Source organism: Vigna unguiculata, chromosome 2 (genome assembly GCF_004118075.2).
Source record: "Vigna unguiculata cultivar IT97K-499-35 chromosome 2, ASM411807v1, whole genome shotgun sequence".
In the NCBI taxonomy this organism is placed as follows: domain Eukaryota; kingdom Viridiplantae; phylum Streptophyta; class Magnoliopsida; order Fabales; family Fabaceae; genus Vigna; species Vigna unguiculata.
Genome location: NC_040280.1, coordinates 5,681,116 through 5,706,829, shown reverse-complemented (window position 1 = coordinate 5,706,829; position 25,714 = coordinate 5,681,116). Strand labels below are relative to the sequence as shown.

Sequence of the window (25,714 nt, the reverse complement as noted above, 5' to 3'; positions counted from 1 at the left end):
TTTTAAATTCGATCCCCTTTTGGCCTTGGTTTTGGTTGCACCCGAGGCCATATGTACGCTTTTTGCTTCGGTTCTGGTATGAACCGAGGCCTAATATGTTATTTTTTTTAATGCAGTTTCTGTTTTGGTGTTATTCCCACATTTAAACCTGCAAATTTTGTTCAGCACCCAGCACAGACTAGAATAGACCAGAACAGAATATTTTATAACACATCCACAATTCAAATTCATTTAAAAGACAATTACAAATCATTTACAATCAAGATACATGTCCTAATCAATAGTATTGTACATTTCAATTATATATTTGGCACATGTTATCCTACCAAACTTGATGGACTTTGCGGGAATTGCTGCAGGACTCTTGAATGTCTACAAATTAATATATTAAGTTAAGTTAGTATATAAAAAGGAAATATTGCAAAGTATTCGTTTCAATTCAAATATATATTACCGTTTCCCAATTTGTTGTAATACGAGCACGCACAGTGGTTGTCATCCATTGCATTATATAGTAACCGCACTCATATGAGCCGGTTTGTCTATTACACTACAATATATTAACAACATTACAATTAATTAAGGAAGAAAATCAAGCAAACAATTATAAAGATATGGATAGAAATATCAAACCTGGAGAGAACACCATACAAGACCTTTTGCCTTAGCCGTTGATCTCCCTAACAACATGTTATGTGCAGCAATTGAACTATGATATAGGGAATAAGTTAGGATATTTTTATATAACATGTCATATTCACAAGATTGATATTGAGGTTCTTACCAATCTATCACTTGTCTAAGATGGTTGGGGGGAGGGCGATGCAAAGAGCAAAACCACACAACAAGGTTCTCCCTTAGGGAAACCACAAGCAACTGCCAATGACGCTGATAAGAAAATAAATTCATTGTTATGCATTAAAATGACTGATTATATTCATAAGTTAACAAAAATGACTTACCCAGCAACATAAGGGACAAAATAAATTTCTTTTCCACGTTGAAAGCATTTGGTCACATATGCTTGGATGTCATCAAACTTGTTGCCTTCATGGGTGAGTTGGGGGTCTATAAACCCATATAGATCATTCAGCCCCATAGTTTCAGTGACACCAGACAGATACCTAAACCAAAAATTGATTTCATATAAGTAAATAGATAAATATATCAAATAACTATATATAATGACTAAAAGACTTACATCATCCATAACTGAATAATGGTAATATTGAGTTCCTCTTGTCCCCGTGCAAGCTCCAAGACATCTTGGGAATGCAAGTAAAGTGGGATGTCAAGATCTCTCCCAAAAATGTTAGCATCCCAAGGAACTTGCATCGACTTATCAGCTATGATTTCTGCAAGTTGGAGCAATGCACCAAGAGGATCGTCCAAAGAGAGAAGAATCTTCTTTGATTGAGGTTTTTCCTATATTGATGCAATTTCAGTTAAAATGGAATATAATTTAAGTTTGAATATAATAAACATGTAAACTTAAAAATGTAGTATATTTGTGGGTTTAAGAGTCTGTACCAGGGGGTCAGTAACAACCAAATCTCTAGGCCAGGCGAGGAAACACTGGAATGCATGTGCCACAGTATACACCTCATCTGTTGGCACAGGAACTAAAGCAAACGGCACGAGAACCTCCTCTACCGTGACCTTAACCTCATCCTCTAATAACTCCATGCCATGAAGAACTGTGGCTGCCTCAAATACTTTTCCACGAGCCACTAGTGTCTTCTCTGTACCATCCCAAATATATAGCTGACATGGATGAGTGTCATCCATGTCATCCCCGGGTGGAGCTGAACAACTCCCCTTTCCGCTTCTACCTGTTAGAGTCAATGATTTATTAATGTTATTCAATTACTTTATTAAATATCATTTATTCAATTCATAACTTATAGAAAACAAATTTACCCGTGGGAGACACAAATGGGTCTAGTTCTGGCGGATGATCCACTGGCGAACGAATGCCATAATGCTCAAATTGGCGCATTAGTTCTTCTCTCACCTGCGTCGTGATCATTTCCTTTAGTCTTTGTTCATAATCAGCACCATGACTGCATGAAGACTGACGAGAGGAGGAACCAAAAAATTGGCGTATGCCGACTCCTGATCCAGCACCACGCACACGTCCAGGGTGCTCAGGTCGTCCAATTGCAGCAGCAAGTATGTCATGACGACCTTCTGGAATGAATCCTCCTTGGGAGGTCTGCTCAACCAATGAATCCTACAATGTAACAAAAAATTTATAAAAAAAAATACAATATAAAACATGAACGAGCAATTTAGATAAGAATTGTATCTTACAATTTTCTCAGAGATTTCTCGTGCAAATTCAGAAGTGTAGTTGCCCGATGAGCGTAAACGGGCTAACTTCCACTTCTGATGACGTGATGGTGGTGAAGGAGGCTCAGTATCTTCACCCTCAGAAGGTGGGGGCCTAGATTTTTTCTATTCTATCATTATCTTCTCTTCAAGTTTTCTATACCCACCATGAGATAATATGTGCGGGTTTTTATTTTGCGCACTTATGCTTTTAGCCTTTTTCCTCTTTACCTGTAACATATAAAACCCACTTTATGAATTAGTTAAAATTTTGCATAATTATCAATTGTGCTATTGATGCTTTCAAATAAACATATATTCCATCCTTTAGATATCTGAAGCTCAAGAAATTGACGCCATGTGTCTTCATCAATCCAAGTGTGTTTCAACAATGGATTTTCATTCTTTTTATGTCCAAAGACATACCTAGACGTCAACTTGGTCTTAAAACCACGAAATTTCTCAGCCACCGATGACAAACATTTTTGTTTAAGCGTCGGCACATTTGGAATATCAAATGTTAGCTGCAATATAGAAAATGTCATCAACAATATTTATCATATTATCAACAAAATCAAAGTATAACGTTAATAACATTAATATTAGTTACCAATAAATCTTGTCATATCATTTCCCGATCAGCTTCAGTGACATGATCAAAAGATGGCGTAAGGATTGATATTCTCTCTCGTGCTAACATTCCTAAATAGCTTTTGAAGACGTCCCCAAAATGACCACTAGGCTCACCAGTGTCGACGTTAATATCAACATGTGTTTTATGACCTTTAACTCTTTTAATTAAGAGCTCTCTCAACCTAGTGGCTCCTCTGGTGGGTCTCTTAGTAGGTGCTTCATCCTCTGATGAAGTAAAATGTTCAGCCATGTATCTGTGAAATGAAAACATAAAAAAACATTAATAAGCAACATATAAAATAATATATAAAACATTATTTAACAAAACACCTAAATTTTAACAAGAATATGAAATTCATACATAAAGTTATTGATTGGTCATATGTATATTCCTTCATCGTGATCTTCTCGAATTGCATGTACATCATCAACTAGATGGATTTCATCAAAATTTATCGTTCTTCTAAATGGGTGGGTGACAGCAATATTAAGATCACTCATATTTTCTTCATTAGGATCAATCTATTTTTTTTCATGAAGAGCGACAAACCAATGTTCAAATGCAGGATCTTTAACATAGAAAACCTGAGATGCTTGTTGTGCCATGATAAATGGCTCGTCTCGATAACCCACCTTTCAAAAATCCACTAGAGTCATTCCTAATTCATCTATTTTAACACCACTCTTATTGTCAATCCACTTACATTTGAACAGTGGAATAGTGAACATGGTATAATCAACCTCCCATATCTCTTGTATTACACCATAGTATGTCGTTGATCCTACTATAGGATTTTGATCTTTAGATGTAGAAAATTATAGCGACTCAGCTTCAAGACTGACTTCACTATTTTGTACTGTGCTTTTATCATCAAGAGACTTTGTATAGAATGTGCAATTATTGATTTCATAACATGTACAACATATGACATCAAATTTCAACCCATTTGCTAACCACATCAAAGTCTCAAAGCATTGCGAATCTTTCAAAACCTCATATTTAAACCAAGGCATAAATGTTCTATTATGCTCCATCAAATGCCATTTCTCTGATTGTCTTGGATTGTTCTCTTTGACAATGACTTTGTGAACAGATAAGTAAGGCACTACCTCATTTGTGTTGTTCAATATGTATAGGTGTGCTTGCATCAACTCTTCGCGATTTTTGGTAACCACACTCACACCTCGGATGCTGTTACTTATAGAACACCTGTTCAACCATGATCTGTGAGGAACTCCTATCGGTTTTGCTTTTGCCATGTAATCTGAACAAAACTCGACACTTTCTTCAGCAATATATCTTTCGATCATTGAAGCTTCTGGACGATATTGATTTTTCACATACCCTTTCAAAATCTTCATGTAACGTTCAATGGGATACATCCATCTTAAGTATACTGGTCCACAAAACTTGATTTCTCTCACCACATGAACAAGTAAATGTACCATGATGTCAAAAAATGATGGAGGGAAAAACATCTCTAGCTGACACAATATGATAACAATTTCGGCTTGAAGTTCATCTAACTTTAAAGGATCAATGACTTTGCTACAAATTGAAGAGAAGAATGCACACAAACGCGTTATAGTTTGTCTAACATTATTGGGTAAAATTCCACGAATAGCTACAGGTAACAATTGTTGCATTAAGATGTGGCAATCGTGAGACTTTAGGCCAACAAGCTTCAAGTCTTGCATGGACACTAAACTCTGAATATTTGAAGAGTATCCTTGAGGTACCTTGACACTCTTTAAACATAAGCAAAAACTTATCTTCTCTTGTCTGGACATAGTGTAACATGCAGGGGGCAAATAAGTGTGCCTACCAACCTCCCTTGGTGCCAAGTCTTCTCGGATCTTCATTTCAACCAAATCCAAACGAGCATTTACTCCATCTTTTGTCTTTCCCTGAATGTTGAGTAGTGTACCAATCAAGCTATCACACACATTCTTCTCTACATGCATGACATTTATGCAATGCCTAACTTCTAACTTCGACCAATATGGAAGGTCAAAGAATATTGATTTTTTTCTTCCAAGGGCTCGATGCAGATGACTTCTTGGACGTTTTACCAAATACATGATGTACTTTATTAACTTTTTCATGAATTTGAATGCCAGTTAATGGAGTTGGTGCTTTGTCATTCTCTTGATGTCCATTGAATGCTTTCTTTAACCTTTGATAAGGATGATTAGCTTGTAAAAACCTTCGATGGCGCAGATACACGGTCTTCCTTCCGTTTTTCAATTGATGAGATGTAGTGTTTTCTTCACATATAGGACATGCTTTATGACCCTTGACACTGTACCCTGACAAATTACCATAAGCTGGAAAGTCATTAATGGTGCAAAATAACATTGCATGCATCATGAAAGTTTCAGAAGCAACAACATCAAATACTTCAACACCATCAACCCACAACAACTTCAAGTCTTCAACTAGAGGATTGAGATATACATCTATGTCATTTCCAGGCTACTTTGGACCAGATATCATCATAGACAACATCATGTATTTTCTCTTCATGCAGAGTCTAGGAGATAAGTTGTAAATGAATAATATAACAGGCCAACAACTGTGGTGTGTACTTAAATTACCAAATGGATTCATTCCATCGGTAGCTAAGCCAAAATGAATATTTCTACATTCTTCACTGAACTTGGGAAATTCCTGATTAATATTTTTCCATTGCATTGAATCAGCTGGATGACGAAGGAGTCCGTCACATCTTCTCTCAGTTGCATGCCATCTAAGGTTTTTAGCGTCTTTAGGATTTGCAAACAAACGCTTAAGTCTGGGCACGATTGGAAGGTACCAGACTACTTTCAAAGAAGATCCTTCCTTCTCTATTTCACCATTAACTTCACTGTTTCTTTTCTGCTTGTACCGTGATGACCCACACTTTGGACATTTTTTCAAATCTTCAAATTCTTTTCTGTATAATATGCAATCATTAGGACATGCGTGTATCCTTTTATACTCCATACCCATCGGACAAAGAATTTTATTGGCATCATAGTTTCCAGTGGGTAGAGTATTTCCTTCAGGAAGCATTTCATTCAAGAGCACGAGCAATTCTGTGAAGCTTTTATCTGTCCAACCATTGGTCGCTTTCAAATTCATAAGTCTTAAAACCGTTGATAATCGCGTGAACTTAGTTGAACCAACATACAATGGAGTTTCCGCATCAGCAGACATCGTCTCATACACATGCACTTGTGCAAAAGCTTCTGCGCCAACATCTCGTATCATGTCCTCCATATTGTCTTCTTCTACTTCTACTCGCTCTTCAAATTGCTCTTCCCGTCGCTCTTCCCGTCGCTCTTTCATGGAGGAATTGGCAAGATATTCAGTCCGAGAAACAGTTGGAATGTGTATTAATTCGTCGTGCCATGTCCATATTGTATAACTTCTAAGGAAACCATCACAAATAAGATGTTCCCTAACTTGAGTTGCATTCAATTTTCTTCCATTCAAACAGTTGACACAAGGACATCTGAACTTCACCTCATCATCACTTCTCCCCTCATAACGTTGCGCAAATTTTATAAATTCCTCTACTCCATTCTCACACTCAGCGCTAATACGTGGTAAATTAATCCAATCTCGATCCATACTAAAATTGCGTGAACAATTTCAGTAATCTTTGAATCAATGCTCATGTCGTAATCAAGGTGTGACCCTATCCCATTTAAGAAGATTCACTTTCTTTATTTTATTGGTACATATTACTTTTAAAATACATATCTTAAATTTCACAAAATTTTGCCAGTATTTCGCATTGGCCTTCAGGATACACGAAGATCAAATATGCACCCGAAGATCAATACAAAACACAATTGACAAATATTCATGAATTTTAAGATATGTATTTTAAAATATATATATATATATATATATATATATATATATATATATATATATATATATATATGCACTAATAAATTACTAGAAAGTGATTAATCTTCTTAAACTGTCCAATCGGACAATTCAAGATTCAATACATTTAAATTATTAGTATTGTATCCCCTTATATCTAATTTAAAAAAATTGTAGTTTTTTCAAAATGAAAACTCGGGGACAATACATAATTTTCGTATTGAATCTCAAACGGGAAACTAAGGCTAACTCACATATAAGAAAAGCAAACATGTTTTACCAAATAATTAATCAAATATATAAAGCAAACAACACATTGGCATCATAGGAAAATATTAGAATTAGGAACCTGGGAGTGCGTAAAAAGCAGATGACAGTGGAAGATGATGCAATTCAATGCGTTTGAGAGCTACAAGAGATAACAAAAAACACAAGAGAAAGTCATAAGTAACAAATAAAAGCAAAAACAACAATTTCCTTAACATCATATATTACCTATTTAATTATAGTGTTCTTACAATTCTCTTAAATTCAGACTTAATGCTCTACATTTGAAGACACAATGCTCTTAAATTGATACTCAATCCTTTCACAAAATTAATCAAAACACTCCAAACAATTTCAATCTCAATGCAAATTAACACTCACAATAACTAAAATTGAAAATTAACATACACAAAACAGAAAACCAAACAAAAACGCGTTGGAAATTTACCTTAAAGAAATCGCGGCGCGACAATTGCGGCAAAAAAAGGAAAATGTTCGCATACGAAATGGAGGTGTAGCGACGGTGGCCGGAGCAGAGTGGTCGGAGGCGCGAAAGTTCGGTGGCAGTTGGTGGAAGAAGAAGAAGGTCTCGCGTGGTGGTGGAGGGACGCCGGAACACTTACAGAGAGACAAAGAGAGGGACGACTGGCCGGAGCAGCGTGGCCGGAGGTGAGACGAGACGGCAGCAACACAATGGTGGCAAGGGGCTCACATGGTGGTCTCGCGTGGTGGTCTCGCGTGGTGGTCTCGCCGGAAGTCGCGGAGAGAGGAGGAGACAGCAACGACGACAGCGCAACGGTGGCAGTGGCAGCACAGGAGCTCGCGTTGTTGAAGTGGCCGGAATTTGCAGAGAGAAGAGTGGCCGGAATTTGCAGAGAGAAATGGAGGAGACAGCGCGCGCGAGGAAGAAAGGGGTTCGCGATTTGAGCCCTAAATCAACTATATGGCCTCGGTTCAGCTTACAACCGAGGCATATAACACCTTTTGGCTCCGGTTCCCTAACACCCGAGGCCTAAAACCCCTTTTGGCACCGGCTTTTCCCCATCCGAAGCCTATAAGTCCCAACGTCAATGGCATTTTTGAAATTTTTGGCAACCTTTTTGGCTTCGGGCTTCCTTAACCGAGGCCTATAACCTCTTTTGGCACCGGTTTTTTTTTTAACCGAGGCCTATAACCGCTTTTGGCTTCGGGTTTTATGTGAACTGAGGCATAAAAGTTGTCTGTAATTTCAAAATTGCCACCGCGCCATTATATGCTTCGGTTCCTCGCCAACCGATGCCAACCGAGGCCTATAAGGCGAGGTAAAAATGCAATTCTGCACTAGTGTTATGACTTAATGATTGTCCATTGATTTGATACAGTTACTCGTATGATTGATATGATTGATACTCATATGATTCATTACTCTTTATGTAAATATTTGTATTAACTAGTTGATTGTTGATTTGTTTCTTTTATGGATTATATGTTGTATCAATAAATAAGACTATTTCTATCAATAAATAAGACTCTTTCTATCAATAATGACACACATAAAAGTTGTTCCCTATTCTCTAATTCTTTATTTTTTCTTTTATTCTTTCCTCTATTATTAGTTTTATTTTATAAGAGAACTCTGTTTTTTTTTTTATTGGCAGATGTCATGAGGGAGAACTTTTCACCAGTATGCTCCGGTCAATCCGTAGGTAACACTACAACAAAAATCACTTTAGACAACAACATAAAATTATGATATAAATTATAAAAATCGTGGTCTAAAGATTAGACCACAATTTTTTAGGCGTGGTATAGGTGAGTGTAGCTATATGTAATAGACAACAGTTTTTAGTATGACAATATTTTTAAAACCGTTGCTTAAAATTCTTACAATAAACAACAATTTTACATGTTGATTTTATACCTTACCTATGTTTTTAGACCACATTTTTACTAGTTTTGCCCACATAGTTTAAAGCAACAATTATATAATCATGGACTTTCATGATATTTATATATCATTTATAAAAATGTTGTTTATTATATGTTTATGCTACATTTATTTAGCCGTTGTCTATTTTAGTGTGTTCTAATCTATAAATTGTTGTAGTGTAAGATACATATTTTTGCATCTGATGATTTGTTTTATTTATCATCCTTCAAATGTGATTTGATCCACAAGGCCATTGTTGACTGCAGCTGAGGCAGTGGACCGAGAGAATTTAACAGTTTAAAGAGTAAACAGTTAGTTTTAAAGAGTAAACTTTCTATTGTTCCTTCCGGCATCAATACATTATCAGGAACTACTCATTGTACTATTGCATGTTCGTGTTTTAGCCTTATTTATACTATTATTTATTATGTTAATTTTATATTGAATTTTGTAATGTACACTTTGATCAATATATTTAAAAATTAAATGAATTATTCGTTTACTTTTTAATGCAATTTAAAACACGTACTTTTATGTGTGTCATTACTTTTGTTTATCAAACATTGTAAGGTTTTATACTATTATTTATCAAACAACACATTACTTTTAATTAAGATTTCAGATATTCATAAATAAGTTTCCTTTTGTCATTTGATAATAAGCTCAAAGTTTTCATTCACATCATATAAATTCCTCAAATAATAAAAATACGCTAAATATATTTAGTTTTTCTTAACAAAAAGTTATAACTAGTTTTATTTATAGAAAATAGCAATCTCATTGAAAAAATCAATTCTAGTGTATGATAAATATTATAATCTTATTGGCATTGATAGTTGAAGCTATTTGTTATGGTTACTATTGAAATATGTGAGGTCGAAAGTTATATTTTTGTTATAATTGGAAAATGACTTTAGGTTAGTTGTTAATTCTTCTAAGAATTAATGTAAGGATTTTAGCATAATCTGATAAAGATAGATAAATATGTGTAATATTTTTAATTTATAGTTTCTAAAAGAGAGGAATAAATGTGCTAAATGATTTAACAAGTACTGAGTGAAATTTAAAAAAAAATGTTTAGTTTGAATGATTTCCTCTTTTATTAGTCAAATTAGTTTTTAGAAATAGGTTTGTTCGGTCTGAATATAATTTTTTTTATAATTACACAAATTTAAGTGTTGATTTGATTTTCATGTTTTTATATTGTTTTATTTTTCTATATACAATATCCTCTAAAAAGAATATAATTATTGAGATTTGGCATGTCATCTTAGTTAGGAAATTATTTTCCATTACAATATTTTCTAGAATGATAACTTTTATTAAATATTTTAATATATTAAATGTATATTTTAATTAAACAATTACTAGTAATAAATGACAGCTTAATAACATCATATTCAGAAGATATCAATTAAACAATTCATTTTAATAGTTGGTTAAATTTTAATTCCAATCAACAATATGTAGTAAAGAAAGTGAACATAACGAACCTTTTTGAAAATCTCGTAAATTAGGTTCCACGCATTTAATCTGGAGACAAGATCCGATGTTCGGGATTGAATCTCCTCTTGTGCGATTAACCTTTGTAAAAGTCGAAAAGAATCGAAGGGCTGAGATTAACTATTCTACATTTCTTCTTGCTCTCACCGCAGAGAATCCCCTCACCCGTTAAAGGTGGTGGTTGTGCTATATGTAGGAGTGTGCAAGACAAAAAGCTTGTACTATTAACAATTTCTCCACTTTGTTTGTGTTTGGGAGAGAAAATTTTCTTGAATATGGCTGCCACATTCTTCTCTCAACTGTCGCTTCTTCAATCCAACAACCTTTCTCCTTCTTGTCTCTCTCCTCGCATCCCTCATTCTCTGGCCAGCCGTGTCAAACCCTCCTCCCTCGGTGAGTGACCCAACACCGTTCTTTCTTGGAGATTTTTTTGATGAATGTGTTCTGATGCGAAATTTTCGATTTTGATGGCAGGGGTGGTTTCTGTGAGCAAAAGGGTAAGTAGGGTGGTGCCCAATGCTGCTCTGAAAGCCTTGGAAACCAATTCGGATTTCCCCATTTCGGCTAAGAAGTCCATCAACAACCCCATTGTTGTTATTGATAACTACGACAGCTTTACCTATAATCTTTGCCAGGTTGGTTCATTCGCACTTTCTTGGTGTTTATTGTGGGGTTCTTTGGTTTGTCTGTAATCTTTGCAAGGTTCTTTCTTTGTGTTTATTTTTGTCATGAAATTTGAGGAATTGCGGAGGATGAATCCATTCTTGATCAGTCGTGTGGTTCCTTCTTGATGTTGATTATGTGGTGGTTTAATCTATAATCTTTGCAAATTTCATTTGATTTATTCCTTTTTGGTATTGATTGATTCTCAAGATTGTTTCTTTTTTGTTTTTTTAGTGCTTGATAACTTAAATAATGTACTTTACTCACTGTATTAGGTTGAGAAAAGGTTGCGGTATTGTTTGTATTTGACTGATAATTCCTTCCCTTTTGGGTGTGCTGAAATTCCTTACAGTTGATGAATTTGAAGAAATGTAGAAGACCTAAATCCATTCTTAATTATTAATGTGATTCTTACTGGTGTTGTTTTGTTATCAAGATTGATTCTTTTTTATTTTGTAATATTTGAGGATTAACATCGTATAGTTTTCTCACTGTGTTACTCTGAGAAGCAGTGTTGATTGTATTTTTCTGCAACTTTCTTTGTGTGTTCATTTGTGTGATTTCTTCTTGATGTTGGCTCGTACTCAAGATTCTTGGTTGTATATGTGTGTTTAGGAGTTGATGAATTTGCAGAATTGTGGAAGACCTAAATCTGTTTAGTAGAAGTATTGGGAGTCATTTTAAAGGATTCAAACTTCTGAAACTTGTTGAGATGAAAGAAGTGATTTAAATTCGTCGCATGATCTGTGAAATAAGCAGCAGGCAAAGTTTTTTAATTTCAATTCAAACACTCTTTTGTTTGTCATCTGAAAATGTTATATTGATGTTTTTTGCTCAGTTTTTGTCCTCCTGCAATGAAGGTGGGTTATATTTAAGAAAATATTTAAAATGGATTTCCATAACAGGGTTAGTTTATTTCAAAAAATATGGAAATCTGGAAATTGAATTAAGTCATTCATTCCCTAAACTCTTGGAAATGGAACTGAAATTCCCCCATCCTTGCCCTCCTTTTCTGCAGACTGGGTGAAATTTTATGAAATGAGCTATAACAAGTCTGACATTTTACCCTCCCTGTTTTTGAGAAATATGCAACTAGGAAAATATGAGAGATCTGTGTAGAATCTGTTGTTGTACATGTGCCTCTGGTTTACAAAGGGGCTATTCTAACATTGTATGATTTACATTTGAAGTATATGGGAGAGTTAGGATTTCACTTTGAGGTCTACCGCAATGATGAGTTGACAGTGGAGGAGTTGAAAAGGTAAAATTATTTTTGCTGCTTCTACGTGCCTAACAGTAGGATAATGCATGCTCTTTTCCTAACTATGCATATTTTTGTCTTTTGCATAGGAAAAATCCTAGAGGAGTTCTGATATCACCTGGGCCAGGTAAGGCTTGGTTTTTTGAGTTTTTTGTTTCTTTTTAATCTCTGAATTAACTATGCTTATGGTCAATGTTTCATAACAGTAAACAAAAAGAAATAATAGAATAAACACAATCACTTACATTGTTTCATCTTACAGGGGAACCTCAAGATTCTGGCATATCTTTGCAAACAGTTTTGGAACTTGGACCAACTGTACCATTGTTTGGTGTGTGCATGGGTTTGCAGTGCATTGGTGAGGCTTATGGAGGTGAGTTTTTAGCAATGGATGCCTTTAAGTCTCTTTATGCACATACACATTAGGTGTATAAAACTGAGTATAAAATTCTCTTGTTATGCTTGTATGTCATTCAGTGTTAACCTGACTTTCATTTTTAGTTGCATTTAGATCTTTACCATATAATCTCTCTTTATCAACCTCATTTATTGCTTTTTTTCTGGGTCACTACAATAAGATCAAAACTTTCTCATGTTATCATCTGCAGGAAAGATTGTTCGTTCTCCTTATGGTGTCATGCATGGAAAAAGTTCCTTGGTTTATTATGATGAGCAAGGAGAAGATGGAGTACTTGCTGGATTGTCAAAGTAAGGTTTCTGCTTTCAATTAGCAGCAGCATTCTCTTTGTTTTCAAGTTTCAACTGGCTCTGACATGATTTTACTCCAATTAATTTGTATCATTTTCAGTCCTTTCTTGGCTGGTAGATATCACAGCCTTGTGATTGAGAAAGAGAGTTTTCCTGATGAACTTGAGGCAACAGCCTGGACAGAAGATGGTCTTATAATGGCTGCTCGCCATAAGAAATATAAGCATCTGCAGGTAAAATATCAATCTTTCTTCAGAACTTGTCTTATTTAGCACTGAAATAAATGTTCTATCAATGAAAAGTAACTTGGTCTAAATGATTAAGTGTTCCAATAATACATGAAGGGAACATAAAAGGAATATGCTGATGTAAAGACTAACTAGACTGTGATTATTGAAACTTGATGACTGATTTAGGGGATTGAAGTATTCATGTTGTAACTGTTAATTCCTGGTCTTCACTTAGGAGAAGATAAATTAACAACTTGATATTTCTCTAATGCAATCTAGGAAGAAATCTATTTTCCTTCCAAAAATAAAGAAATATAGTGTAATGAGGTTCATTCTTGATATGGAGTTTAGTTGACATCACTATGCATTTGGCATGTGTTTTATTATGAAGCAAATCAATGTAAATGTGTCAGTTTTTTCCTACAAATTCAGAAATTTAGAAATGTGAGTGTGATGCATATATACCATGAATTGATGAGTTCTCTAATTAATAAACAAAATTCATCTAATTCCCATTCTTATCACTTCTGTTATATTTTCATGTTTTGTTCTTATTGTATTTGAAGTTGCAACATGTATCCCTTCTCTTGAGACATTGAAATTGATTTTTGTTTGAAACTACAGGGAGTTCAGTTTCATCCTGAGAGCATCATAACTCCAGAAGGGAAGAAAATTGTGCATAATTTTGTGAAGCTTATTGAGAGAATGGAGGGTGGTCGTTCTTAAAACAATATTTGATGTGTGCATAGTAGTTAAAATGTGGATTTGAAGTTCTGCAGCAAATAAATAAAGATAAAGATTATTAGTTAAAATCTTTATCAGTCACTTTAGAATGTGATAGTTAAGTTAAAAACCTCGACCTCATTGAATTATATAAAAGTTTGATTTTACTTTCTCACTGTCATGGTTCACGAGAGAAAAGGTTAGTAGATGTGAAAGCTAAAAAAGTATATATATGCTAGTAAAACGGTAAAAGACATTTTTGGGATTTATGTGATGAGTCATGTCACTTGTGAGGTATAAATGTGGGTCTGGCTGATTTACCAAATCACTAAAAACAAAAACATTAATTAATTGAAAAACTAATGATAAATTAATACTCTAACTTTATAATTCTTTAGTATTATTAAAACTTCGAAGATGAATAAAAGTAATGTTAAAATCTAAAAAAAGAAATCAAGTTTTAATTTATTAGTTGAATAAATTATGATGAGTTTTTTTTTATATTATGAAATCTTAACTTTTATATTTTTTATTTTAAAATTTTGGTGAAGATATTTGTAAGTCGGGGTTACAAGTAGGGATGATAATGGATGGCATATATTTTGGTTTGAATATGTCATACTTGAAAGTAAGAATTCATTCTTATATCATTGGATTTGAATCTTTATAGGAGGAGAATATGAGTATATTCATACTTATTATAATTGATGATTAAATAATTGTTTTACAAAATTAAAAATAACAAGAAAATATCATTTTATTCAATGTTTGAAGGATACAAATTTTCTTTTATTTAATATTATAAGGAAAGAAATTATAATTATCGATATTAAATAAAAGTATTAAAATAAAAATTTGATAATAATTATAAAAAATATAAAAATGATTAAATGTATATGTTGAAGTGAGGTCGATTAACTTACTTAAAGTGAGTTAAAAATAAATTAGTTCAACTTGACTTGTTTGTTGGTGAGTCAAAATTTTTGTGACCTAACTCAACTCATCATAATTTGGTGTTCTAGTGAATTAAAAAGAATGTTTTGTTCGTTATATCTATTTTATATATTTGTTGTAGTATAGTCAAAATGGATTGACATAATTCATTTTCTCATAATAGTAGAATCAAAGTGTGTACTTACTTTAACAAACATTATTTTAAAGATAATAATTAAAAATTAAAGTGTTAACCTGTATAAATTGTAAAAAAAAAAATTGAGCATCCAAAGTATTTAATATTTAATAACATTCTAACATTTAAAGAAGAACAAATTATTAATGTAACATCCCATTTTAACAGTTTAAAACTAATAAAATAGGACGCTTTATTATAATATTCAAAATAAGTAATTCATTGTATAAAGTATATTAATATAGTTTTACTAAAGATAAGACTATGAAATATATCATTTATACAAGCCAACTAAACCAACAAACTCAAAACATAAACTAACCACTATTAAAGCTCCTAGAAAATCTTTACCTACTTTAACTGATAGCTCATCAACCTCCAGAGGTGTCTCTAAACCTGTAACTTTATCTACTCCCAAAATGGTGATCATCGTAAAAGAAGAAACCAACACAAGACCATAAAGTGCAAGGGCAAGCTAGCTATACAAGAACATTCATAAATAGTTAAATTGTGCCAAATACTTACTAACATAGTATAAACATATTTATGCCTATAATCAAACAAATAGTTGACATTTAACTCAATCATCCAGATACATGTCATAGATATATGCACTTCTTAGACTTCGCAGCACAAGGGATCATCACTCAACCACACAAAGGTTAAACCTTTTAAACCTATGACCCAAGAACAAGCCCAAAGGTCATGACCTCCGGCTACTCTCACCATATAACATTATTATACTTTATGTGAGTATGAATGATTATTAGAGTTTCGCGATACCTCCTTCCAGATCCACCTATATCAAGGCATGCACTAACAATACAACACTAGGAATTTCCCTTGAAATCCTTCAAAACTTCACCAAGTATACTCACCACAACTTATTATATTTAATTCATCATAATGAGAACGATAAACATGCTTCACATCAACCACAAAACAATCTAAAACAATTAAATAAGAGAAACAGGAAAAACAGGAAAAATAACGATATACATCAAAACGATGAAAACCATTTCTCTAACCATAGACTTTAAAACAAATATCCCATTGGTCAAAGTGAAGAATCACGTGTCTATAATTAGTTGTCAAAACTTCAGTTCGATCTTACAGTTAACAAAGTGAAAATATTTATTTTACCAAGAGAGCGCAGACTAAAAAAACAGGATGGTGTCCACGCCCAACCCTTGGAACCCACTAACTTCTAGCGCCTAACAGTCCAAAAGTGGCACCGACAACACCAAGTTAATGGCCTAGCAGTTGACGACACTATAGCAACACCCAACGGTGTATCAGAAACAACAATTTGGGGGGAAGTTGATCTTGTGTACTTGACTAATTGGGCATCTTTCCTTTTAATGTTTTTGATTCCAAATGATTTTAGAGAGTTCAAAAATGATACTCAATCACTCAAAACACAGATCCAAACCTTTCCCCAAATCAAGACCAAACACAAATCAAATATCAAATAATTCAACTTACAACTCATCAATTTTTAACAAACCACATCACAATTAACTATCAAGATGATAAATTCAACAGAAAACTAGTTTCCCTTATCTGACAAAGCATCTCTACAAACCCAAACAACTCTAAGAACACCAAACGCTCTTAACTCTACAAGATGTTTTATCTACACATAGAAACATCACAAAAATAATCTTGACATACCATTATGATCATTGATCAACAGAGACTCATATAGAAGACGAAAACATCACATGCAAGCAGAAAAAGTCTCATATGCGACAAAAACAAAAAAAGACCGAGAAAAACAACTAAAACTTAATTTACACGAACGAAGAAATTGATTAGCCTAAATTAAAGAGCTCGCCGCGAGGATCACTTCTATGGTCTTAGATCTTCAATTAAGCAAACAGACGAGGAGAACCCTTAGAGAAAAGCTAGAGAATTCTAAAAAAATGGTTTCTAGATAATGTGTCTTAAAATAATGAAACTTGTTTATAATAATTCTATTTATATTAAAATATTTTAATATTAAAATAATCGAATTTTATTATTTTTAAACTACTCTCACTTGTAAAACACCATTTTCTAGGGTTTTACAATTAACTTACATAATTAGAAGTAACATATAATTATAATAAAAGACTTATAAAAAAATGGTAGAAAACTAATAAAATATTATTGTTGGTGAACTATGGATCAATCTACTTCAATCTGACTCGATATCATTTAATTCATGTTGAATTTTGTTAGATCCACTTTTAATAAAATTAAATTTTTTCTAATTGAATCATATTTGAATCCATGGTGAGTCAGGTTGACTCATGTCTTAAAATCCATTTTAATATTTTTAATATTCAAGTATTTAAAAAGAAAAAATGGATATAAGAGTAGAAATGAAACAAATATTTATACCTAGCTAAAAAAATTTGAATATTTATTCATTATTTATAGCCGTAATCAATCGGTACAAAAATTCTGTCACAATCAGGTATGATTCATTTGCAATCTCTGATTAGAATGACTCATAAGATTGTCAGGATAAACTTAATGAATTTGGTTATTGATTTGTAAATCTCAGTTTTATTTTATGTTTGTAATTGCCTGCTACGGTCAATGGAGATTGCTTGTATTTTATGCAAAGTCTTTTTGGTCTTCAGATTGCAATCTGACCCAGCAAATCTGAGCATACTTAAGAATAGGTGTAGGACAGTGGAGTTAGATATCATTTATTGAAATGATAAATAAAATTATAAGACACACCAAAACAGAATAAAATAAAGATATAATATTAAGGCTTAAATACCTTTTTGGTCCTCATTTTCGTAGTGTTTGTTGCGAATGGTCCTCATTTTCACAGAATGTTTAAAATGGTCCTCATTTTTACCGAATGTTTAGAATGGTCCTCATTTTCGCAATTCGTGTTTTATTTGGTCCTTTTCTGTAACGCCGTTTAAATCATTAACTGAGCATTGTACATGTCGCACGATTTGTATTAGAGTGAATTACGTGTACTGTACATGTGGCTTAATTAGATATTTGGGGATAAATAAGTGAGCTAGGATTTTGGTAGGGAATGTTTGGGCAGTTTGTGAGTTTTGGCAACTTGTTCCTCCATTCCCAATTGGTATTGCTGCAATCTTCTTCTTCCTGCAATCCCATTATATAGGTATGTTACGGTCCCAATCTTCTTCCTTTACCTCTGGTTGTAATCGTTGGAGGCAACCGTGTTGTATCACTTCGTGCACTATTGGTGGTTCAACGAGAAACGAATTAACCCCGATTTGTAGTTGTGGAGAGATGGCTGCTTTGAGGATGACAAGAACTCCAAAGAATATTGGTAGAAAATTTTGGGTACAATCTATTTTTATTTTTGTGTTAATAATAAATTGGTTTTAATTTTTGGTTTATTGATTTACAAAGTGGTGGTTCCAATAATGTGGGCTTCAACTTTTTCAAATGGTGGTGTTGATGAGAAGGATCATCACTTTCAGGCATAGTTTCCACTTCAATTTCACCTTCCACTTCAACATCACTATTCAGACCACTGGCATCCCCAATCTCTACTTCAGCAGCCTCTTCATGGGCCTCTACTTCACCACCGTGGTGGACAATAACATTGAACATATCATCACTCATTGCCCTAAAGTAAATTAAACAGATAAAAAAGATATATTATTAAGCCTACTTTAACGCAATAGGGGACCACTGCTACAATCAATTACAAATAAAATAATTGGTAACCATTATACCAACATCGACAACCGACAAACAAACCAACTAAAATAATACCCCACTGAACCCCACCTACAGACACAAACTACACAAAATCATGGAAGTAATTTAGAAACCATGCAGAACATCACAACAATCGAAAGACAAACAAACCCAAAAATAGAATTACGAAAACCCTAACCCACGAGCAAACACAACCCAGAAAACCCTGAACCCACTTACCTTGTTGATGATGATTAACTGGAAAATTGAAATGAAGAGTGCAACTGCAATCCAATGATGAAATGGCAAGTATTAGCTGCTTCCTCTGCAAATCTGAACTCAAGAAAGACGAAGATAAAGAAATTTCCCTAATTGCAAAATTTCCCCTAAATTGAAAAATTAACGTTAATTAGCCACATGTACAGTACACGTAACACACCCTAATACAAATCGTGCCATCTGTACAATGTTCCGTTAATGATTTAAACGGCATTACAGAAAATGACCAAATAAAACACGAATTGCGAAAATGAGGACCATTCTAAACATTCGGTAAAAATGAGGACCATTTTAAACATTCTGTGAAAATGAGGATCATCCGCAACAAACACTACGAAAATGAGGACAAAAAAAGTATTTAAACCTAATATTAAAAATCTTAATAGCCGACCATATTTATCTTTATCTTTCTACTTCTTAAATTCATGTGAAATAAGCAAAACATAACTTTATCTTTACATTTTATTTTATGGGGATGTTCTTTGTAATAAAAAAATCCATAAATTAATAAAGTTAACTCTCACTGGGGTGTTATTTTTTAACATAAAGCTTTAATTTAAAGTAACGACCATACATCGTATAGTTAGACAAAGGTTTTCCTTTATATTTGTATAATAGTGACACGAGAATTTGAATGAGAATTTCGTACAAATTATATACATTTAATTTCATGTAGGTACAAAGAATGAAATTTGGATTTTAAGGATATTCTGGGACAAGAAAAATGCAAACTTTGTGTTTAAATAATAAAATGATAAGCAAAATTTACTCATTGTTAATTCTTCACTGCAACAGTCTTTTGATTCCAAATATATATTTTTTTCTCATTCCATTTTATAAAGTCTAACTGGATAAATATTCCTTGTAAGTGTTAATTTAATGACTCTAAAGTTAGAGCTCAAAATAAGTGTCACAAAACATGTTTTTCAATTAACTTTCCCTCCCAACTTGAACATTGCAGACAAAACTGCAGAAAAAGTACATTTGTTTTATAAACTATACTAAAGTAAATGTTTACGTTGTGTCAGTTATGTTTTCATATTTTCCATGCATCAATGTGAATGCAGAAACACTAGTAATATTTAACTTTAAATTCAGCAGTTACAATGTTAAAAAGATTAAACAAAAAAATGAGTTACAAAGCAGAACACAAGTCACAGGTCGGTTTGGAATCTCCACCGGTGTGTCGTTTTCTGCCAGAATAAAGATTTTCACTCCAGTTTCACAGTTCATGTGAAAATTTAAAACTTAAAAATAATAAAATAAAACTAGGGAGAATTATAATACATTATATCAATTAAATCAATAATTAAACTCTAAATTTAAGTAAAATAACTAATTAGTAAAATGATCTATGTTTCTAGCAAAAAAAATATACTGAACATTAAGAGTCATGTATGTTTCACAAATTACATTAAACTCATATTTATATGTATTTGAAAGTTGAATTTTAAATTTAACTTAACCCAGTTAATAAACTTAGTAAAATTTTCAAACACAAATCTTAAAAATAATCGTTTTTTTAAAACTAATTTTACGACCAATGAGTCTTATAGAATAACACATCTAGATCTAGCAAGAGAAAAAAAAACCTCACCGAATGTGAAGGCAGAACAATTAAGAGTGAAAATTTGTAAGAAATGAATGAATATTAAAGGAATAGCCATTGATTGGGCAACCAATGGGGGAATCATGTTGATTGTATGGCCTAAATTTCTGGGTAATTTTTCAAAAAGCAACCTCTCTCTTCCATCATTCATCTTTGGTGTTGGCCAATGGACAAGTTGAGGTTTGAAATTTACTTTTGTTTGTAGCTATGATTATGACCTTTTATCATTTCTCATCTAGGTACTTAAGAACAAAACTCACATTGACATTGATTCTTCTGCTAATTATTCCTTCTCCACCATGTGAGGCCAAGTAAAAAAAAAAAAATTATCGACATCAACATTTTCTATTGAGATTATGTAACTATGACACAGGTTACAAAACATGTCCAATGTTGTTTAAATAATATGGACTAAAAGGAAGATGTTATGTATCTGTTTACAATTTTATAAATGTATGAAGAAAGTGTTAAATGAGAGACTGAAATCAAACAACAGAAAAAACATATTTTATTAACGCTAAAAATACATGTGAACTTATTTAAACATGACTGTAGTTGAATTTGCTTTTGTTGTAATCAATATATATTAAAATACCAGAGTTTGTTGCTTTATGAAGGGTTTGTTGTTTTTCTTATATTTTAAAAAAGTTTCTGATATTTGTCAAACTAGTGGCTATTGCTTTTTTCCAAAATGCTTTTAAAAGTGGAGCAGATTGCGGATCACTGATTAATTACTTGCACTAACTAATATTATCATTTACACTAAAACTAATGATATGTAATGTTTTGTCACTTTCATGGCAATGGAATGATAGTTTTGGGAAATTTCACAAAAACATAACATCAAACCAGATTTGTCATATACTTGCTAAGAAAAACCCCTCATAAAGTACTTCTAAACATCATTTGATGTGAAGAACTGTGTATGGTAATTTTCTCATCATAATTAAATCACAATTTCAGTTCAGCATCTCTTAACTAATTTTCCTTTATAAAGTTTTCAGACATAAAACTAAGTGATCATCTTATAACCTCAACAATTCCTTTCTATACACAAAACCCAAACTTAATAATAAGATCAAATTCATTATTAACACTACATCCCAAATTATAACACATAAGTAATCAATACCATTTATATCCAAAATTTTAAAACAATAAATTTATAAATCTTCTTCTTTATATATTATTTAAATCTTATTTGTGTTGGGTATGAAATTTAAACTCATTTAAACTTTTAACATTGATGATCTTAATAACAAGTGAAACCCATATAATAAATTGAGATTACTTTGAATGCAAAGCTTCAAAATAATTGTTCTATAAATCTTTCATTATTCGATATGGGTTTAAGTTGTTAACATTAGTGGTAGTTGTGATATGGTGAGTGAGCAGTGAAATGCCCCTCTTGTTGTTATTTGAAAAAACGAAGGACAGAAGTTGGGTTGAATGCTTGGTTTAGGGTGAGGCAGAGAGACGGTGGAACAGGATAAGAGAGGCCAATAATCAGTCCCAATGTTGTACCTTAGAGGCCACAAGACAAAGGCATGCCAAAGAAAAAGAGGAGAGAGAAATTTTGGTCACACTATTTAATGAAAGCAGCAGTGAACTAAACACCCCTGCACCATTTCTCACATTCAACACTTCACTTTGGATTCCAATTACCTTCACAAAATCGCCTCATTTTGTGTCCCCAACCTGACAAATCTGACCATGCAATTTTTCCAGACACTCCAACACACCTCACTGCACTCATCCACTAAATTTATCTTTGCTTTCATATTGGATTCTTCCATACCAACACAAAAATAATTCATACCTAACCCTCATTAAACAACTCACCCTCATAACTATACACACTTTATTCAGTTAACTGTGGATCATCTTTCGTTTTAGTCCTTCACTTTGAAATTCCCAAAACTCATTATCTAGAAAAAAAGATCCATTCTTTAGATGTGCTCTTAACCCAGGCAAATCAAACAGATTCAAAGATAAAAACATATTTCCTTTATGACAAAATCTGCATACAGAAGCATACATTAAAATGAAGAGGCAGCCTCTTCCTGACTACCTCTACTACGGTGGTGTCGTTTTCCACGGTGGCGCCGGCCGTTGCCGAACGTGACGGGATCAAACTTTCTAAGCCTTTGAGCTTCTTGGGGTTTGATGACACACTCTGGTGGAGGGACTTTGTATCTAACAGTGTCATAGCAGTAAGAGTATGTGATGTGCTTCAACCTGAAGTTGTCCATTTTGGTTCTTTGTGCTGGGGTGATGCCAGAAGGCTCTGCCTCAGAATCTTGGAAACTACTGTCACACTTGGTCACATGCTCAATGGGATCAACTGCACAGCCATGCAGAACAAGGTCTGAGAACTCAGCAACATAGGGTGCATACTTGTAATTTACTCTATATTTGCCTCCATTGGTGGCCCAATCAGATGCATCCCATATGGTGGCATACAAAGTCATTGGCTTTGAGGGGAAATCTCCTCCCATAGATTCTGTTCTCATAACTTCCCTGATAGGAACATCATCCACCATAAATCTGCATAAGGAAGAAAATAACTTTTTTACATAGTCATCCAACAAATACTTGTCTTGTATGGTAAACTTGTTGATCTTCATAATAACTACCTTAAAATATCATACAAGTACTAATCATATGGTTTTTGTTGATTGAGAATGTGATAAAACTAAACGTTATTAAATTTATCATTACAAGTAGCAAGTAACAAGGTGAAACATAAAAGGAAATCCAGAATAATTTCCTTCCTCCAATCTCCTGCATGCGAGGGGCACACAAGATCCAGTTGGTATGGTAGCTATAGTAACTAAGGAATGAATATTGATTAGCAATTCTTGAATTTAGTAGGTAGACAAAAATAGTTCTCCAACAACTAAAATTCATCTTTGTGGGTCACGCATCCCACCAAAATTTCATCATGTGGGTTCCTCTCCACAAGGATGCACACAACTTAAAAATTAGGCCTTTTCATATCTGGTTTTTATTTACTATCAGCAAAATGATCAAAAGCATGAATTGTACATTGTAATCCCATTACAGGAAAAAACTGGTTTTGATGGAAAAAAAACTGTGGATGTAGTAAACGGTAAAAGAAAACCAGAGAATCTTTTTAACAAACCCCTACCGATCCAGCAAAAAAAGCCCTCACACTACTCCATCAAAGCAAGGGGTTGCTGGAGTATAATAGGCAATAATTGGACACGTAAAGAGACTAGTTTTACCAAAACAAGGAAAATGTAACAACCAAAGATGGCATCATGGATTCAAATAGGTTGCATCATACACGATCTTAGAATCAGTCCAGAGAATACTGTACTGATGGAAATCCTCAGCAGGATCAAACCATAGGCCACATCTTTCCTCTCTACCAATGTTGGTACTTCCATTGCCATAAACATTGGTCTGAACCCTCCAGTCTTTGCCTCTAATGTTCCCCAAAAACTCAAAGTCTATCTCATCGTGGTTCTTCTGGAACATGTCACCATTTGACATCTGCAGCAGAAAATGTGAGAAACAAATCACTCGTGCCCCTATTTTCCGGGGAAAAATATGTTAAAAGAAGGGGAAGATCCAGACAAACAAACCAACTGGCGTTTTCATTTCAATAATACAAACAAACACTGAATTTTCCCTTCAAAACAGCTTGAAAACAGGAAAAACAAAACAATCTTTTTTGGCCCCATTAGTGACCTCATGAAAAAAATGAAACTTAAAGCAATCTGTTTGTTTTCTGTTTTAATATATTAATATTTCCCAACAAATAACTTAGAAACAAGCTTCAAAAAAACTCTTCTGGAAACTCCAGACACCTGGATGCATCATATTCACAAAGTGATAGCTCTTAGTTAATTGAAACCAAAAAGTTTTAAAAAAAAAGGAAGAAAATCGTTACGAATGATCGGAATTTTGATGGAGTTTCTGATTAGGATGGACGATTAAATTTGTACAAAAATGGTATGAAATAATAACAAGAAAGATATAATTTTTATTTTATCATCATGCATTAGAACCCATTATTACTCACATAAAATGCAACCACAACTCCAGCTGTGTAATCAGAAGGCAACTTAATCGAGGCACTGAAGTAGCCATGAAGGTAAAGGTCATGAGACACAAACCCAGAACCTGAAATCACAGCCCAGAAAAACAAAAATGAAAATGAAAAAACATGACAAAAATAGAAAAAAAAAGTGACCATGTAAGAAAAAAACGAATGAAACATAGAAAAAGACCTGTTCTTTCATCAAGTGAAAGGTGAACTGATTTTCCATCTCTATGGATGGCCAAGTTATGGTCCCCAAACAAGGGGGTGTAGCCATCCTCAAAGGCTATGATGGGCAAGTTTGCGAGTGACCCAGATGAAGCAATCACTGCAAAAAAAAGCAGAGAAGAAGAACACAAGAGGAACCACCCCATGTGACCCCCTCCCATGTTTGTTTCCTTAATAATGTGTCAAAGGATTTCTTCTTCTGGCTACTTGTCTGCTGTTTCTCTGAGTATTGTAATATTATTATATTATATAAGGGAGAAGAGAGAAGAGAAGAGTGATGAAGAAGAAATAACAGAGATTAGAGAGAGAGAGAGAGAGAGAGTTAGAGAGGTTGGAATATAACGTTTTATTGGCAGACTTGGGAGTTGGGAATGTGCTGTGAGTAGCTGTTCTGTTCTTATGTAGACAATTTTTCTGTTCTTTTTTCTTTTCTTCTTTTTCAAATTTTTTTTTTTTTTCTTTCTATCACAATTTTTCCTAATTATTATTACATGTAATACATTTGCATTGACTCATTGGGAATGTTTTTATTGTTTTTTAATATTATTTTTGGTATAAAGTAAAAAGCATATTGAGTTTGTAGATGCTTGGAAGTTGTTTAGGAT

At 33.4% G+C, this 25,714-nt stretch overlaps 2 protein-coding genes across 2 annotated transcripts; one reads left to right on the top strand and one right to left on the bottom strand.

Moving 5' to 3' along the window:
• The first annotated feature begins 10,712 nt into the window (after nt 1-10,712).
• LOC114170563 (anthranilate synthase beta subunit 2, chloroplastic-like) lies at nt 10,713-14,283 on the top strand. Its single transcript, XM_028056070.1, has 8 exons — nt 10,713-10,916; nt 10,998-11,158; nt 12,377-12,447; nt 12,537-12,574; nt 12,710-12,820; nt 13,056-13,155; nt 13,256-13,388; nt 14,010-14,283. Exons 1-8 carry the CDS (start codon nt 10,799-10,801, stop codon nt 14,109-14,111), a joined length of 834 nt encoding a protein of 277 aa, XP_027911871.1. The 5' UTR covers nt 10,713-10,798; the 3' UTR covers nt 14,112-14,283.
• Nucleotides 14,284-22,794: 8,511 nt separating this feature from the next.
• LOC114174115 (probable xyloglucan endotransglucosylase/hydrolase protein 27) lies at nt 22,795-25,468 on the bottom strand. Its single transcript, XM_028058875.1, has 4 exons — nt 25,072-25,468; nt 24,864-24,964; nt 24,123-24,331; nt 22,795-23,359 (listed from the first exon to the last, which is right to left on the bottom strand). The coding sequence occupies exons 1-4, from the start codon at nt 25,268-25,270 to the stop codon at nt 22,852-22,854; spliced, it is 1,017 nt and encodes a 338-aa protein (XP_027914676.1). The 5' UTR covers nt 25,271-25,468; the 3' UTR covers nt 22,795-22,851.
• Nucleotides 25,469-25,714: the final 246 nt, after the last annotated feature.

Excerpts from the sequence above, each read along its gene's own strand:
- LOC114170563 (XM_028056070.1), top strand. The coding sequence starts at position 10,799 with ATGGCTGCCACATTCTTCTCTCAACTGTCGCTTCTTCAATCCAACAAC. Across the intron at positions 12,575-12,709 it reads TCTGATATCACCTGGGCCAG|GGGAACCTCAAGATTCTGGC; the intron begins GTAAGGCTTGGT and ends TTCATCTTACAG. Across the intron at positions 13,389-14,009 it reads AGAAATATAAGCATCTGCAG|GGAGTTCAGTTTCATCCTGA; the intron begins GTAAAATATCAA and ends TTGAAACTACAG.
- LOC114174115 (XM_028058875.1), bottom strand. The coding sequence starts at position 25,270 with ATGGGAGGGGGTCACATGGGGTGGTTCCTCTTGTGTTCTTCTTCTCTG. Across the intron at positions 24,965-25,071 it reads TTCACTTGATGAAAGAACAG|GTTCTGGGTTTGTGTCTCAT; the intron begins GTCTTTTTCTAT and ends CTGTGATTTCAG. Across the intron at positions 24,332-24,863 it reads GAGTTGTGGTTGCATTTTAT|ATGTCAAATGGTGACATGTT; the intron begins GTGAGTAATAAT and ends TTTCTGCTGCAG.